Raw genomic sequence first — 15,764 nt, 5'->3', positions numbered from 1 at the left:
TCTTTGAGATTTCTTCATTTGTGACTCAACTGTGTTAATTCTTGGGCTGAGTTTTAATTGATATTGTACTTATTAGGAAGGTAACCAAATTGTTCATTAAGATAAATATACAGAATATTTCACAAACCTATTATGAGGCGAGTAGCACTGTAGATGTACATTAGGTTTATATCTTCAACCTTTGACCTTTCCTAGGGACAAAGTGTAAGAGCTCTGATTTTAAATAGTGGGGGACTGTGCCATCTAGTGTTCAGTTCAGTGTGGAGTACTGTCTGCTTGGAAATAGGTGGGTGGTTTTTTTAAGTATTGAAAAATTTTGAAAAGATAAAGCTGAATTTAAAATGGTAGATCAACCTTTAAATAAATTGTGAGATAACAATTTCTAATGCTTTAAATTTACTAGGAACTGCTAATATAAAGCAGATTAATATAAAGTATTCTTAATTTTTGCTGTGTAAACAGAGTTCTGTTTTTCAAATTGTACCTCCTGGTTGGGGAGAAACATCCTTATCTTCTAGGTCAGTTCAGCTGCAGAACTGTCTTAGCATCATGGACTGAATTAAGTATGTATTCATGCTGTTTTCAGTTTTTGCCACAAAGAAATGCTGATCTTTGCATTTCATCAAATACCTTTTTTTTTCTAATGCAGAAAAATTTACACTGTAATTTATTTTTGGCACCAGTTTGGCAGCAAATCCTGATGAGGCATTTTCTGCATTCAGAGTATTTCAATCAAAGTTCATTTCTGAAGCTGGGAGAGTAGGAAAGGACAATCTTTACAGTATCAGTTTGACACAGTGCCTAAATTAGTTAAAATACTTAGGAAGACTGTATTATAAACTTAATAATTGTTTTTGTTGCTTAAATACCTTCAGAAATCTCAAAGTCTTTGTCAGCAGGAATAATCTTTGCCTTTGCAGAAAAAAAATTTATTTAATGCCCAGTGTATATATTCTGCTGAATTCAGGTTTTCATGTGTCTGATACATATCTAAATTCAGATATAAGGAGTAAATAATTTCCCATGTGCTAAATATAAGATGATGATGATGAAGAGCAGTTGCTGCTAACCTGTGTTGTTACATGTGTGTATCCAGACACCTAATATTTGGATTGTTTCAAACCCTCTAAAGACAGTGTGTTTAGTGAAGGGACAGTAGTATTTAAAGAACTGTTTTACTGTTCTCCATGCTGTCAGTGATTCAGTCTTTATGGGCTTGGGGATTTTTGCAAGTCTGTTATGATTTAAAGCAATTTAAACAGCTTTTACTGTGTTAAGACTGGAGTGTCATTTGGAGTGATTAAGTATCACTGAAATGTCCTTGAGCTGCCTCATAATGGAGGTGTTTATAATACCTGTTACTTCTCCAGCTCTTGTCCAAAATATGGAGAGGAACCCTGGGACTTTGCTTCCCTTTTCAAGCTGAGACTGAAGTTCAGTGTGCAGTGGGAATATGGCAGTGGTTAGACAAATAATTTGTTGAAGAGTGAGGGATAGGGCTTTTCCCTACTTTTAAGCAGTAATATATTGACCAGAATACTGACTTGACTCAGGTCTTACATACAGAAATAGGAAATTACAATTGGAATGAAAATTCTATATTGCTAATATATTATCAGTGTCAATATCTCATGCAAAACTGAGGCAAAAAGGATTTTTGTTGTTATCACCTCCTGTGTGCACTGTGATAACACCCAGCATCCTCAAAGAGGGCTGTGACCCACTGGCAGATGTTGGTACAGTGAAGGGCAGAGCATTGTGTCCAACTTTGCACCTGTAAGGACAGTGCCTGTATGGCATGAATAAAAAGCCATCTCTTTGGCACATTTAAAGTGAGCAGTCCTAAAGCTCATTAAACTGTGACCATTTTGACAAATGAATTTATGCTGGTTACCCTTCATAGTTTGGATTTTGATACTGTTCCAAAACAATTATTTTCTACAGCATGTCGTGTATGTATTTTTATATTTGTGGGCTGTAATAAAACACTTTGCAACAAAATCTGAAGTGCTAAAATGTAATCTTCTTTTCTTTACAGCTATATTTATTCAGCAATGCCACTTCCTGAGACAGGCTGGCCATTCTGAGAAAGCAGTGTCTTTGTTTCAGGCTCTGATTGACTTCACCTTCTTTAAACCTGACAGTGTAAAAGATCTGCCAACAAGGGGACAGGTAGCAATTTCCATTTAAATGGGTGTGTGTCTTTATGTATTACAGAAAATGCTGTACCAGAAAAATGTTGATGACTTTTTAAGGCCATAGGGAAATATTTTGGATAACAGCTTACTTAGAGGTTCTTCAAGGTGATGCTTGCATTGAAAACATGCTTGTGTGTCCCCTGGAACTACAGGCCAAATGTCTGCTTTTACTGTATATAACAGAAGTGTGATAACCAGTCATTTCATCTTTTTTAATAATTAAAAATGGAAAAAATTGGAGCTAGCTGACCAATGTCTGTGTCTAGCTAGCACTTGCCCTGCTTCTTTTTCCCCAAAATGCTGGTTTTTTGTTACTGGTGATGGAGAGAGCTGATAGGACATAAAATCTTTCTGTTCAGGTAGTTTCTGCCAAAGTTTCTTAGATTTTGTTACCTATTTCCATTAATTTGATGGCTACATTAGGAACACTTTTGTGCTTTCAAGTGCCTTTTATTTGACCCATGAGGTTCTGTTCAGCTTATAATGGTAAATGTTGAAGTACTAAATCACTTTTTCTCTTAATTTGTTCAGGAGGATGTTGCACATGCACCCCACTAATGATAAGGAAGTTAATATTTAGTTGCCAGTGGCCTCATCCCACTGAACTGTTAGGAACTGTTTCCTTTTTAATGAGTGGTAGAGAGGCCACCATTTAGGCAGCTGGGCTACTCTAGAGGATAAACATTAAATTTGCTGCAGTTACTTCATTGTCTTCCCAGAAACTCAGACTCCAGTTCTTGCTCTGGTGATTAATACTGTTACCCACAAATGGAGCAATCTTACAGGTTAAAAAATAGTGATGTCTTCTTAAAGAGCTAAAATTTAGAGTGCAGTCATAGCTGTCATGGAGTAATTGCACAGATACATGTAGTTACAGTTCCAGTCATTTGAAAAACTGCATTTCATTTGTAGTATTTTAAAAATCTTAGAGCAGGATGAAAAGGAACCTTGATTCAAAAGGACCATGTTTAGGTTGGAAAATGCAGTTCTGGAAAATAGGAAAATGCCAGATTTACAGCTGATCACACATTCTGCTGTCATACAGAAGTGTTATGACTCAGTCTGGAATTGCTTGTTTCTGTACTGTTTTCACAGTTCACTTTCTCACTTGCAGCAGAGAATAAATCCATGAGGAGCAGAATTCTATTTTGCAGTTTGCTGTAAGCCTGGAATTTTCTCATGTATCGATGCTTGGTTTTCTTGGAGTAAATTTTATTGTTAATATTTGTATTAACAGTCACATCTCAATGTCCAAGCCAAGGGCTGGTAAACAGCAGAAGCATTTAATAGGTGAGAGATTGGCATTAGAGCTTAGGATATAAAAGCAGAGGAGGAATTGATGAATCTAGAGATGACTGATTGCATACTGGCAGTGACAAAGTCACCAGGACTAGAACCCTGAACTTCTGGTTCACTGGAGAGTGCCCTGACCTTTTTGGCCATCCTTAAACCTGAAGTATTAAAGTCTTTGTCTAGTCATATTTATGTGCAACTGTAACATTTTTATTTGACCATAGGTGTGTGATTGAATTATCATTCCATTAGCCAAATTCTTCATGACCCATAGAACTTAGGGAGGAGGGGAGTTTTGGGTTCTGAAAGCCACACCTTAGGGACTTTGGATCTTTATCCTTGAAAGATCTATAAAGGACTGTAGGCACAAAAGTATTTTGCTTTCTTTAAAGCCTGTTGCCTTTTAAAACAATCTTTATTTTCATGAGAAGAGCTGATGACAGTCCTTATGTGCCACAGCTGTGACTGAAGTACTCAGTTGTGCCTGCTGAATCTTAAGCAGTAATCTAACAAAGTCTTCAGATACAGAAATTGTACCCAGTACATGCTTGTAGGGTCTGGGAAACCTAAGTTGACAGAGATAATGTCTGTACAACAGCAAAAATTATTTTTCTCTATGTTTTGTTTTGGTTGGTCCTGTCAAAAACAATAGGTGGAATTCTTTGAACCCTTTTGGGATAGTGGAGAACCACGAATTGGAGAAAAAGGAGCAAGAGGCTGGAAAGCATGGATGCACCAACAAGAAAAGGGTGGCTGGGTTGTTCTTAAGCCTGGTATGTGTGTCTCAATATGTGTAGTTGTATGTCCATGTGTTCTTCTAAACATTTTGATTAGAATGATATAATCTGATTCTTGTCATGGTTTTGCATACAAATTTTAAAAAATATTTACTGTTATCAAGATAATGTATATCATACTTCACAGGGAATAGCAGGTGCTGGGTGTTCTGGGTATGATATTGTTTATGGAACGTTGTTGCCCTTCCTACAGTGAGAATTAGAGGAGAGGCTGGCATATCCTGCACTTCATGTAGGAAAAGCCAGAGGTGTGAGTACTTAGTGGAGAGTCACACCCATCAAAAGTGAGAGGAAGCTGCTTCCCTTAAGACCCTTCCAACATAATATTAAGGTGAAGTGGGATTATATTGTTAGATGACAGTTGCTTCAAGGATACCTAGATTCATTATTCTATTTCTAGAGTCACACTTTAGTTTCTCAAGCAAAGGTACAGCTAAAATAGGAGGAAAACAATTTCCTTTCTCTTCGTGATGCAGAAATGAAGAAATTGTGTCTTCACTTGGCTGGAGTGCTTCTGGATGAGCAGGGATGCAGAAAACACTCCCTGCTGCTTTGCCTCACCTTGTCTTGTGGCCTACAGTGCTTTTTTTCATGTCAAGGACTCTCTCTCATGCAGATACAGCTTGCAGGGAAGCAGGGGGCTGGAATGTGTCTGACCAAAGATGAACTGTCTTTGCTTTTGCTACTCCTGCTGTAGCTACTCTGGTGAAGCAAGTTTGGGTCTGCTTTTAGTAAACAAAGGAACTGAAAGATAATTAAATGCCTCCCTTGTCCCTGGATTAAGATGGAATTTCCTTGGCCCCTGAGTTCAGCAGTTTTATTTTTGATGGCTCTAGGCATTTTGTTCACAAACTGAGAAGACTCAGTATAGAGAAGAGGACCACTGCCAGTCTTGGGCAGCTCCAGTACCTACAGTGGTTTCCCCCTATGTGTCAACCCCTAAAGTCCAGGTGCAATTTTCAATTGAGTGTGTTCATTAAAAACTGTCAGGTTTCTTCAAGCTTTGATTAGATTGTTGAAATGCTGTCTTTTTTCATAGAGTCGCTGACTAAAGGGGAAACTATTGATCACAAAAATATAGAGAGAGTAAAAATCTTGCAACCACCTGTTTGTTTTACCTGAAGTTTAAGAAGAACTGGGATTGGGAGTGTTTCACATGGCAGATGTCAGGATCAAGAATTTGGAGGTGGTGTAGAAATAGCTTGATTTTTATAATGCAGGCAACCATCAAATTTTGTGGGCAATTTTCTTCCTCAGCAATAAAAAAGAAACACCTCTACAAGCTTTCCCTTTGCCTATAGGTGCTCATCAGTTTCTGCACAGAAATAATATATTACTGGCAGAGGAAAAATATGGTAATTGTATCCAATAGTCCATAAAGATTATCATAAAAGTGGGATGTGGTTAAGCACATCCTTTTGTGTGTGTGTGTAACTATGTGGGTTGTTTCAACTGCACATTAATTCAAATGTTGAAAATACCACTTGTTAAAAGCAACATGGCCAAACTTCTTTTGCAGTGTTTAATATTAAAATACCATTTCTTATGTTTGGTGGTTTTCTCAAAATATTTTATGCACACTAATATTGATAGAGAATACTTGAAATTTTATGCTCAGGTATGAAGTGAAGAATGTAAATTGCACAAAAGGATGACTGACTCTTGGCTGTAGCTTGCAGGTTGCTGTTGATAAAAGTGCTCCACAGCCTGTCAGTGTTTTTTCTTCTCCTCTGTGAAAAGTTTGAGTGCTGACACTGATTCAAACTTCTAAAAGTTTGGAAGCTTCCTACCTTCCTATTACAGAGTTGGTGTCAAAACCCAGAACTGTGATGTGGAAAATCTCAGCTAAGTCTTGTGTGTTTTTTTTATTAACTATATTTATTTCCATTGTTAAAGTTGTTAAAGTGTATGTCATGCCTGGCCTTTGGATTTGGTGGGATAATTTTTCTTTAATAATGTGTGTATATATTGATTTGATTTTAGATGATGAGGATGAAGAAGACATAGATGAAGATCAAGAAATAAAAGACAAAACTCTTCCCAAGTGGCATATTTGGTTGGATATTGAACATTCCCGGGAGGCAAGGCACTGGTTACCTTGGAGGCCAGACAAAACCAAAAAGGAAACTGAAGAAGATTGTGAAGATCCAGAAAGACAGGTCACTGTGATAAAATAGAACAAGGGGAGATGATAATACTAGTTATCCTTTAATTTTAATTCATTGCCATGTTTGTGGATATTTTAGAAGAATAATACTTTTCTTTGTTTGGAAAAAAGATTTTTTTCTTTGAAATTCAAAATTTGCCTGAGGTTTTGTGCTGAGACTTCTGAAAGCCATGGGAAGCTCCTGGTAAACTTTGGAAAGTCTGCAGGCAAAATAGTCTGTTTGCTGTTCAGTGATTCCTGTCATCTGTGTGGAGAAATCTCACAGAAATATGTGTTTAAGAAGAGATGTGCATTAAATAAACAAAGGTTTCATTGCCTTCAAGTCAGATAGTTGGATATTTTTTATTCCTTGGGAAACAGGTCAAGTCAGACATTGATTTTCTAATTTGAATGTGTTAAAAGGCCTATGAATAAAATCTTCCAGACCTTCATTTTGTACATTTTCTGTGGAGGTCTTTGTTGTTCACAGGCAAAGAAATCTCTTGATACCAAATTTACAGTCTGACTGGAAAAACAGATTGTTTGTTTAACTTGTCCATTTTTAATTTGAATGACATTTTGATACTATGTAGTGGTAATTCTATTTACTGGTAATTTAGTGGTAATTCTAAATCCTATTGATTTTAAAAGGTGCATAAATTGTTTAATTGCATAAAGTTTTGCTGCTTTTGATTGCATAAATTAATGGAATTTGTTTTAATTTGGATTTTTTAGGTGTTATTTGATGATCTTGGACCATCTTTAATCCGGCTTTCTAATCCAAAGCTTCAACACCAACTCCTGTACTCTTTTTTGCAATTCCTGGGAGTTCCATGTACAAGTAAACTCTTTCCTTCCAGTCTCTATATTGCCATGGATGAAAATAACATCTTTGACAGTGTGCTTTACGATGATAAACCACTGACTTCTGTTGATTTTCCACTTTCTGGATTCAACAGTATTGGTCATATGGACACAATGCCACGAGGCAGACATCAGATAGGCCACTACAGAGAAGGGGAGGAGTTCATACAGAATGTCTTCCAAGTTCTGTCCCAGATATTTACAGGAAAGGAAAAATCTAACCTGGCCATTTGTTGGCTACAGTATGAAATATCTAAGGTAATGAGGAGTCTGCATATAATCAATGTTGTGATGTGTGGCTTTCTTCTGTAATAATGTTTATATTGAATTTAAAAAAGTCTTGAGGAAAGTTGTCTTGCAGGACTAAGTATTCAAATCAGGAAATGTCAGTTAAGATTGCACAAGGGAAAAAAGAAGAAAACCAAAAACCCCTTTTCTTCAGTACATGTTAAAGAGTAGCATACATGTAGCAAACAATTTTTTGAAGTTTTGCATAGATGTTATTATATGATAATATATAATTTTGTAATTATATTATTAAAAATTGCTTTGAGAGGCTTTGTTCTCCTTTCTGCTTCCATCCCTCTTAAAATATACTCTGTTTATTTTTCCTGTAGGTAATTCAGTGTCTCCAAGCAAAAAAGAAAAAGAAGCTAAAAGCACAAGGGAGGAAGAGTAAAAAGTTGGCCAAGAATTTCCTTAAAGCACCTGACAACCGAAACAACCTTTCTCTCTGGAAGCTCTATGCCTACCTGGAGTGGCTGCTTGGTAACACAGATGATTCCAGGAAGGTGTTTGACACAGCTCTGTGCACAGCAGGGACAGGAGGATTGAAGAGTGCTCAGCTCTGCAGCCTCAGCCTGCTGTATGCTCAGCTGGAAGTGGAGCTGCTGGAAAGCCTGGAAGGAGCTGTCACCTCTCGTGCTGTTCATGTATTGACCAAATTGACTGAGAATGGACCCTTTGTGCCCTATGGTGGACAAGTGTCACCTGTGAATGTCTTGAAAGCTCGTAAAACATATGAGCATGCACTGCAAGATTATTTAAGTCAAGCAGCAGATTCTGATCAGGGTCAGGTCAATGATACTGATCAGCTGGTTAACCTGGTTGGTTGCTATGCACTGTTTCAGTATCTGACTGTTGGGATTGATGCTGCAGTATTAATATATACGCAGGCTTCAGAAAAACTTGAAGTTTCTGCTTCACAGAAATGTGAAAATACAGGAGAGAATTTTGGCATTCTAAATTTTCCCACTGCTCTTGAAGCTGTCACACTGCTGCATACAAATTTGCTGAGATTCCACATGAAAATTAGTGTTTATCCTTTGAATCCCCTGCGAGAGGCACTGGCAGAGGCCCTGAAACGGTTTCCTAGCAACCAGTCCCTGTGGAGGTCATACATCCACATCCAAAGGAAGTCTCACTGTGCCAGCAAAGCACGAAGATTTTTTGATAGTGTCACAAGGTCTACTAACTCTTTAGAGCCATGGCTGTTTGCAATCCAAGCAGAGCAGATGAGAAAAAAGCTCACAGAGAAGGTCCAGAGGTAACACCTTGCACCTCTTTGCAATTATGCTGTTTTGAATCTGTCTAATCACTCAACAGAGAGAAAATGCTGTCACAGTTCTCATTTTGCAGGTGAAGAAGCTGTAGCTGCAAGAGCTGTAGCTCCAGCTGTAGCTGGAGGTTTTTTGCTCAAGGCTGAACAATTAGTCAGTGGCAGAATCTTGAACAGAATGAAAGCCCTGGGTGATAGCCTTATGTCCTTTCTCCTGAGCCAGATTGTGTTTGGGTTTGTTTGATTACTTGGTACTAGCATCAGGATGGTACACATTTCTTTAAGGAATTTTTAAATAACTAAGCCTGCTTAGATGGCCAGGATAGACTGTGAGTTTAGAAACTGCTGCATTTTAGTACTACAGCAATAAAGAGCATAATACAGAGCTGTGCTGCAGTTTCTGCCTGAGCTGGCTGCCCTACTTTACTCCTGAATCACAAATACAGTTGTGGCAGATCGTTTCCATAGTGAGTCCTTGAGAGTTTAGTTTTTGTGTGGGGCTGTTACTAGGTAGAAGAAGCTGGAAATTCCATGAATTCACAGTGGTCTGGGCTCAGATTTTTTGCTCCTGAGGAAGGAGGAAAGGGTAGGAGATAAGGGGAACAAAGTACTTGTTCATTCTTAGAGCTTAACTACTAACTATTGTCTTCTCATTGTTTGGAGCTGCCTATCCACTGCTGCCTTCCTATCTGCAGTGACATTGGCAGCTTGGCTGTTTGTGTCTGCACATGACAGCAGATATCTGGGAAACAGTTCCCTGGAGGTTTTACAGGGCTGTAAGCTCACAATATTCACACTTGGTGAAATTACACAGTTACCAGTATACTTTGAAATGATGGTGCATCCACTTCTTTGATTGCTGCAGGCTGGCATCAGGCATTCAGACATGATAGTGACGTTCCTGAACTCTTCAGGACTCTTAGTCTGTGTCATCCTAAATTGTTATAAGAATTCTACAGCCACCAAATGTAAAGGAGGATTGTGATTTGATTTACTGTTAATTTCAGACTAACACTATGATAGGTTTTCATTATTGTTACTTGGAACTGAAAATTTCAGAATTATTTTCCCTGTGAGGTTGAGTTCCTTTCCAGATTGTTCACTACCCTTATAGATTACATTAATAGGGGACAAGCTGGGTGTTGGAAGAGCAGAGCTGAATTACTGCAGCAGGGAGATGTGCTCTGTCAGTCATGGATAAAACTAATGGTTTGTGATGTTGTGATAAAATTAGAAAATGTCTGTGCTGTGTCTGACTATTTCATATTCTGGTTTGAATTTCTCCTTAAGCACATGGAATTCAGATGGAAAAATGAGCACAAAGGGTAAAACAGGAATGTTTTTATGTCACTGTTAGGTACAAGGTTTCAAATGTTTGACTCATGCAGAGTAGGTTACATAATTTTCCCTCATGGCAAAGGTCAAGATGAGGGGAAAATTACTTCAAAGACACACACAAAAAAAAGAGATAGGTCAGGAGCCAGGTGTTAGTGGTGAGTGGAAGCTGGCAGGCTCAGAGAACATGCACAGACAAGTGATGTTGCCATCAGTGCTCTAGTCTGTTTGTCAAGCTCAAGCATCAAAAGTAAGCCAGTCTGTATCAGCTGTTGAAGGAAATCAGTGCTTGGGTGAAAGCTGTACACCTGCTTTTGTGTTCTGCCTGGAACTTAGGGAATTTGAATCTCTGGGTGAAAATTACTGTTATCATTGTGGTTGAAATCCAGAGTTGTAATTTTGACCTTGATCGAAGACCAATGTATGGCATTACGAAAGTGATGGGTAAATTTGAACAAACTTGCCTGGGCACCAGAAGAAGATGTGCTCATCCAGACTTGAATTTCTTTTGAGCTGCTCTGCCAAGCTTAGAATGATAAATTATCTTGGAGGCAGGCTAAGATGTTTTAAGATCATATGATAGTGGATTTTTTTTTTTCAAAGAGAAATTATTTTTGAACATACTACATGAATTTTCACCAAAATACTGAATTTATATTTTTTTCCTAATCTTCCTATTTAGAAATGCATTGATTGCATTAGCAAGTGCTAAAAATCTGGTTTATAACATTGAGTTTATAGCACACATTACAAAAAACCTGGCTATACATGGTGCTGTGAACAGAGGCAGTGCACTGATCTTTGCCCCTTCTTACTCAGATGTGGTCCCTTGGCTTGGGTTTAAAGGGCTGTTGTTTGTTCTCTGTGTTTCAGGGCAGAGGTTGGTGAAATACATTGCACTATTCCTGAAACTGGATTAACAAATCGGATTGTGGCTCTGTTTGAACATGCAGTTCAGAGTGAAAATGGTACCCACTGTCCACTGCTATGGAGAATGTATTTGAACTTTATGGTAAGAAGAAAAATATCTGTTTTGTTTTGTTTTGTTTTGCCATATTTGGAATTCTCATCAACACAGCTGGAATACTGCTTAGAAAAATGACTACTAAATGCTGCCATGCCTCTCTGATTTGCAGGGTGATATATTTGACTTGTACTGCTCCTTATTGTTGGGAACATTAAGGAAAAGGTAATTCATGTGGATTAGGAGTAATAGCTTCTGACAGTGTAGTCTTAATATAGATGCAGACATTGTGTCTGCCATCTTACATAGATAAAAGTATGTCCTGACATACCAATGGATGTCAAGCTGCTTTCCAGTGGAGTGGACTCCAGTGTAAATTGGGTGCAGGAATTTGCACTTCTTGTTGAACTTGGAGGTTTCTGTCAGCTGATTCCTTCATCCCATTGCCATCCCTCTGGGTGGCAGCCTGACCCTGTGGTGGATCAGCCACTGCTCTCAGTTCTGTGTGGTCTGCAGGCCTGCTGAGGGTGTACTCTGCACCGTGAGCCAGATCATTAACAAAGGTGTTCAGTGGTACCAGGGGCACTGCTAGTCACTGACCTGGAACCAGACTTGTTCCACACATCACCACCCTCTGGGCCCTCTTGGGGACAGTTTTCTCCCTGTCTGTGCATCCAGTTCTTTTGTCAGCTGCTCATTTAGGAGGCTCTTACAGGAGACAGTATCAAAGGCCTTATGAAGTCCAGACAGACAATGTCCACTGCTCTCCCCTTATCCACCAGGCCAGGCATTTCATCATGGCAGTTTATGGAGTTGCTCAGTCATGACTTTTAGTGAATTCACACCGTCTGCTGCTGATTTTCTTCTCACTCATGTGCCTGGAAATGGTTTCCAGGGTTGGCTGTTGTGTCACCTTCCCAAGGCACAAGGTGAGGCTGACCAGCCTGTAGTTCACTGGGTACATCTCTTCCCCTTCTTGAAAGCAGGAGTGATGTTTTACTTTCTTCAGTCTTTGAGTCCTTCTCCCAGTTGATGTGATCAATCAAAGATTGTCAAGAGTGACCTCTCAGTGACATCTGCCAGCTCCCTCAACCTTGAGGTGCAGTTCATATGCAAAATAAATGCATGGTAGGCAAAACAGAGCTATAGCTTCTGTACTTGCCTTCAGTTTTGACAGTCTTTTGATTCTTAAAAGCTGCTATAGAAGTTACATTAACTGGCATTGCAGTTTAATGCTGAAAAGCAATAATGTTTGTTTCTTCCATAGTTCCCCATGGAAGTACAGAAATAAAATTATACAGTCAACTTTGCCATCTTGGTTTTCTTGCTGCTCCAAAGTGCAATATGGAAGATGAAAACACTCAAGTAATAACTTTCATTCCCCAGAGTTACTCTTCTGTTCATGTCCCCTGGTGTAATAAGTTGTCAGAGGGGGATCAGCAGTCAGAGGGCTGTGAAATAGAGAGGAGGCAGGGGAAGAAATCTTGTTCTGTGTTTGAGAACATCTCTTTTGTGGGACTGTTAATTGTGACCATTTCTAAACAAATAAATGCTTGTAAATATTTTATACAACTTTGTATGTAGGAATGTACAAGTGAATTACTGTTATTCTTTACAGATTAATAATGACACCCCAGTATGCACAAATACCAAAGATCGGCCTTAATGTATTTTATCACTAGTGCTCCATTCATGGAAGATACCTTTTCCACAAGCACAACAAGGAGTATGTACTAGATGCTAATAAGATGGAGGCAAATACAGTAATAGCTTGGACTAGCATTGTTTAGAGAAGCAAAATCAATCAGAAACATTTAAATTTTCAGACAAAGTCATAGAAGAAGTTGTTCAGTATTACCCTAAGTTCCATAGGTCTGTTTGGTCTTAGCTGATGAACCATGGGTTAGGTGAGTGGACAGGGATGTGGGCTGGAGTCTGCCTGGACTGCCAGGCTCAATGGCTTCAGTCAGCAGCATCAACTCCTGCTGCAGTGCCACTGGTGCTGCACCCCAGGGATTGACACTGTGCCCTTTAGCATCTTCAGTAGTGATCTGGATGGTCAGAGAGTCTGTGCCACCAGCAAGTTTGCATCTGATACCAAACCAAGAGAAGTGGCCAAAGCACCAATTTGCTCTGTTCTGCTCTTGGTCTGTCCAGGTTCCTTTGAATAACTGAGTCCTTGTTGTCTTCCTTATCTTAAAAGTAAAGCCTTGAAACTCCTACAAGACATCTGCAGAGTGTCTGCAGACAAAATACATAGCTACCACAATGTATAATAAAAATGATTTCTCAACAGAAGAACACTGAGCTTTTCAGCAATCATTTCTTTGTCTCAGAAGTAATTGTTTCAGTATTTCAGCTATTACTGCACTGAAGTATGAATGTTTTTTATCACACAGGCTTCACTAGGAAAAAAAGAAAAAAGTAAAGGATTGTTTTATAAAGCTCTTCAAAACTGTCCTTGGGCAAAGGTAAGCACAGAAAACAGGTAAACTTGTCATCATACTTTAATTTTTGAAGTTCTGTATTTGAAAATAAAGTTTAGCTTTAGCAGTTGTTGTAAGAAGTTATATGCAAATGAAAGGAGAGGTTTTTGAGGAAGTAATGTTAGGATTTTCTGCAAATAAGAGATGTATTTTAAATGGAAGCATGATCAATAGTCACTGCAGTTTGTGTTTCAGGACAGAAAGGTGTTGTGTGAGGCACAGCAGTAAGAAATCCTTTGTGATCTAGAAATGATTGAGTCTTTCAGACTTTTATCATGAGCATGAGATTATCAAAAATACATAGCTAAATAAAAATTTATTTATGTAATAATACATAAAAATTATTGAGAGAACCTGCAACTCCTCAGGTAATGTCTGAATTTGCTGCAAATGCTCCAGTGCCTCTTGACCTCCATTTTATCTTTTTGAATAAAGTTACTCAGTATGAGTTAGAAAAGACTTTGATTAAACAAGCACTGAAGGAGTGCTAATTCTGTTCCTATTACCTTAAATAACACATGGTATTTCTTATGCTCTTGCTACAGAGTTGCTGCTGTCTACTTCCTTTACACTGTGTTTCTTGCTAGAGGTAGCACAGGAAATGTTCTTGCTGTCTCTGCAGGTGCTGTACCTGGATGCAGTGGAGTATTTCCCTGAGGATCTGCAGGAGACACTTGATCTGATGACTGAGAAGGAGCTGAGGGTGCGGGTGCCTATGGAAGAGCTGGATCTGCTACTGGAGATTTAAAAGCTACTGATAGTACAGAAGCTGCTTCCAAAGCTAACAGATCCATTTTCATACAGGAACTCTGTTGGGACTTGGGTACTATGTACTTGACATTTTTTGTTGTTAAATATTTTATATAGATTCCTATCAAAATGGAGTTCTACTACCTGCAGGTATTGTGGAATCAAGGATTGCATTTTGCCCACAATAATGGATCCATTTCTCTGCAGTGTTGCTGGCTCCCACAGGACAGCCTCTTTAAATAGCCTCCTGTTGGAAGTTGCCTGCATTTCTTCCTCTATTGTTTGAAATTACATTCCCCAGGGCTCAGTAGAGGTTCAGTACATGCCAACTATGGCTTGATGAGCAGCACAGGAAATAAACATCTGCCAAATGGATGCTCCACTGTCCTCCACTTGGCAGACTTCAGCAATTTCCTTCAGCATGGTATGGCTGTGCATATGCAGCTGCCAAGCCAAAAAGCCATTACATCTGTACATATACTGTAAAAGCTAAATTTTTGTTGGAGCAGGCGCCTATTTTGATATGTTTTGACAAATGATCATTTAAATGTAAATCTTTCTGAAAAATATACCTGAATATTTGAAAATTCAAAAGTAACTTGTTTCTTATGTATTAAAAATAGAACTGAGTGTATTAAAAATGAAAATGTGTCCATAATGCATCTCTAAGGAGCTCACTTCTAAACAAATTTTTGTAATTAATTACTGGCTTTGACTCAAATCCAGGCAATTGTAAGAGAAGTAGAGGTTTGATCTGTATTTGATTCTCATCAAGAAGGCATAGTCTTCTATGATGATTTTAAAAGTAGCTTCTAGTCCATGAGGCTTTTAGCAAGCTCCTAGAGAAATAGTATGAAATATGGTAACAATTTACAGATACAGCTATGTTATATAATTATTTTGTAAAGCAGAACATGCTGAAACATGGAAAGGATTGTTTTGCATCCCTACTCTTGAGAGCCAAAGACTCAGAAACTGGATTTTCATCTGAAACAAGTATACCTGCAGCCACAGAATACCCTAAACTGCTTCAGACAGCTTTCATGAGCAAACAAATTGTCACTAGCAGCACTAAAGCAACTGAGAGCATCCAGCTGGTGAGATCCTATTACACATGAATCTGTGTCTGAACCAAGACATAGAGCTTCTAGCTCAGGTTTGCCACCACGGTGCAAGATAGAATACACTTTAGTCCAGGCTGCATTTCATTTATTCCTTTCTAAAATTATTTTAAATATTGAAGGGAATATGTATAATTTAAAATGCCATTACAGCACTTCTGAAGAGCCTTGTAATATTGATGTAGTTGCAAGTGATGCTGGTTTTGCTGTAATCAATTAGTCTTTTGAAAAATACGATTTATTTTTTTAATC

General features: G+C 38.5%; 1 protein-coding gene across 1 annotated transcript in view; it reads left to right on the top strand.

The window, feature by feature from the left end:
- The window catches only part of NRDE2 (NRDE-2, necessary for RNA interference, domain containing), a 28,195-nt gene extending 13,142 nt beyond the window's left edge, over positions 1 to 15,053 (top strand). The window contains exons 7-14 of the mRNA XM_054276039.1: positions 2,039 to 2,172; positions 4,144 to 4,264; positions 6,272 to 6,447; positions 7,170 to 7,556; positions 7,916 to 8,844; positions 11,065 to 11,203; positions 13,555 to 13,626; positions 14,264 to 15,053. Of these exons, the coding sequence (XP_054132014.1) occupies positions 2,039 to 2,172; positions 4,144 to 4,264; positions 6,272 to 6,447; positions 7,170 to 7,556; positions 7,916 to 8,844; positions 11,065 to 11,203; positions 13,555 to 13,626; positions 14,264 to 14,389 (2,084 nt within the window). The 3' untranslated portion in view covers positions 14,390 to 15,053. The remainder of the gene's footprint in view (positions 1 to 2,038; positions 2,173 to 4,143; positions 4,265 to 6,271; positions 6,448 to 7,169; positions 7,557 to 7,915; positions 8,845 to 11,064; positions 11,204 to 13,554; positions 13,627 to 14,263) is intronic.
- Positions 15,054 to 15,764: the final 711 nt, after the last annotated feature.

This window comes from Melozone crissalis, unplaced genomic scaffold (assembly GCF_028551555.1).
Source record: "Melozone crissalis strain CALT ecotype California unplaced genomic scaffold, PUWL_Pcris_2 ptg000018l_1, whole genome shotgun sequence".
NCBI classification, from domain to species: Eukaryota; Metazoa; Chordata; class Aves; order Passeriformes; family Passerellidae; genus Melozone; species Melozone crissalis.
The sequence above is the reverse complement of the archived record's forward strand: the minus strand, read 5'-3'. Positions and strand labels throughout refer to the sequence as shown.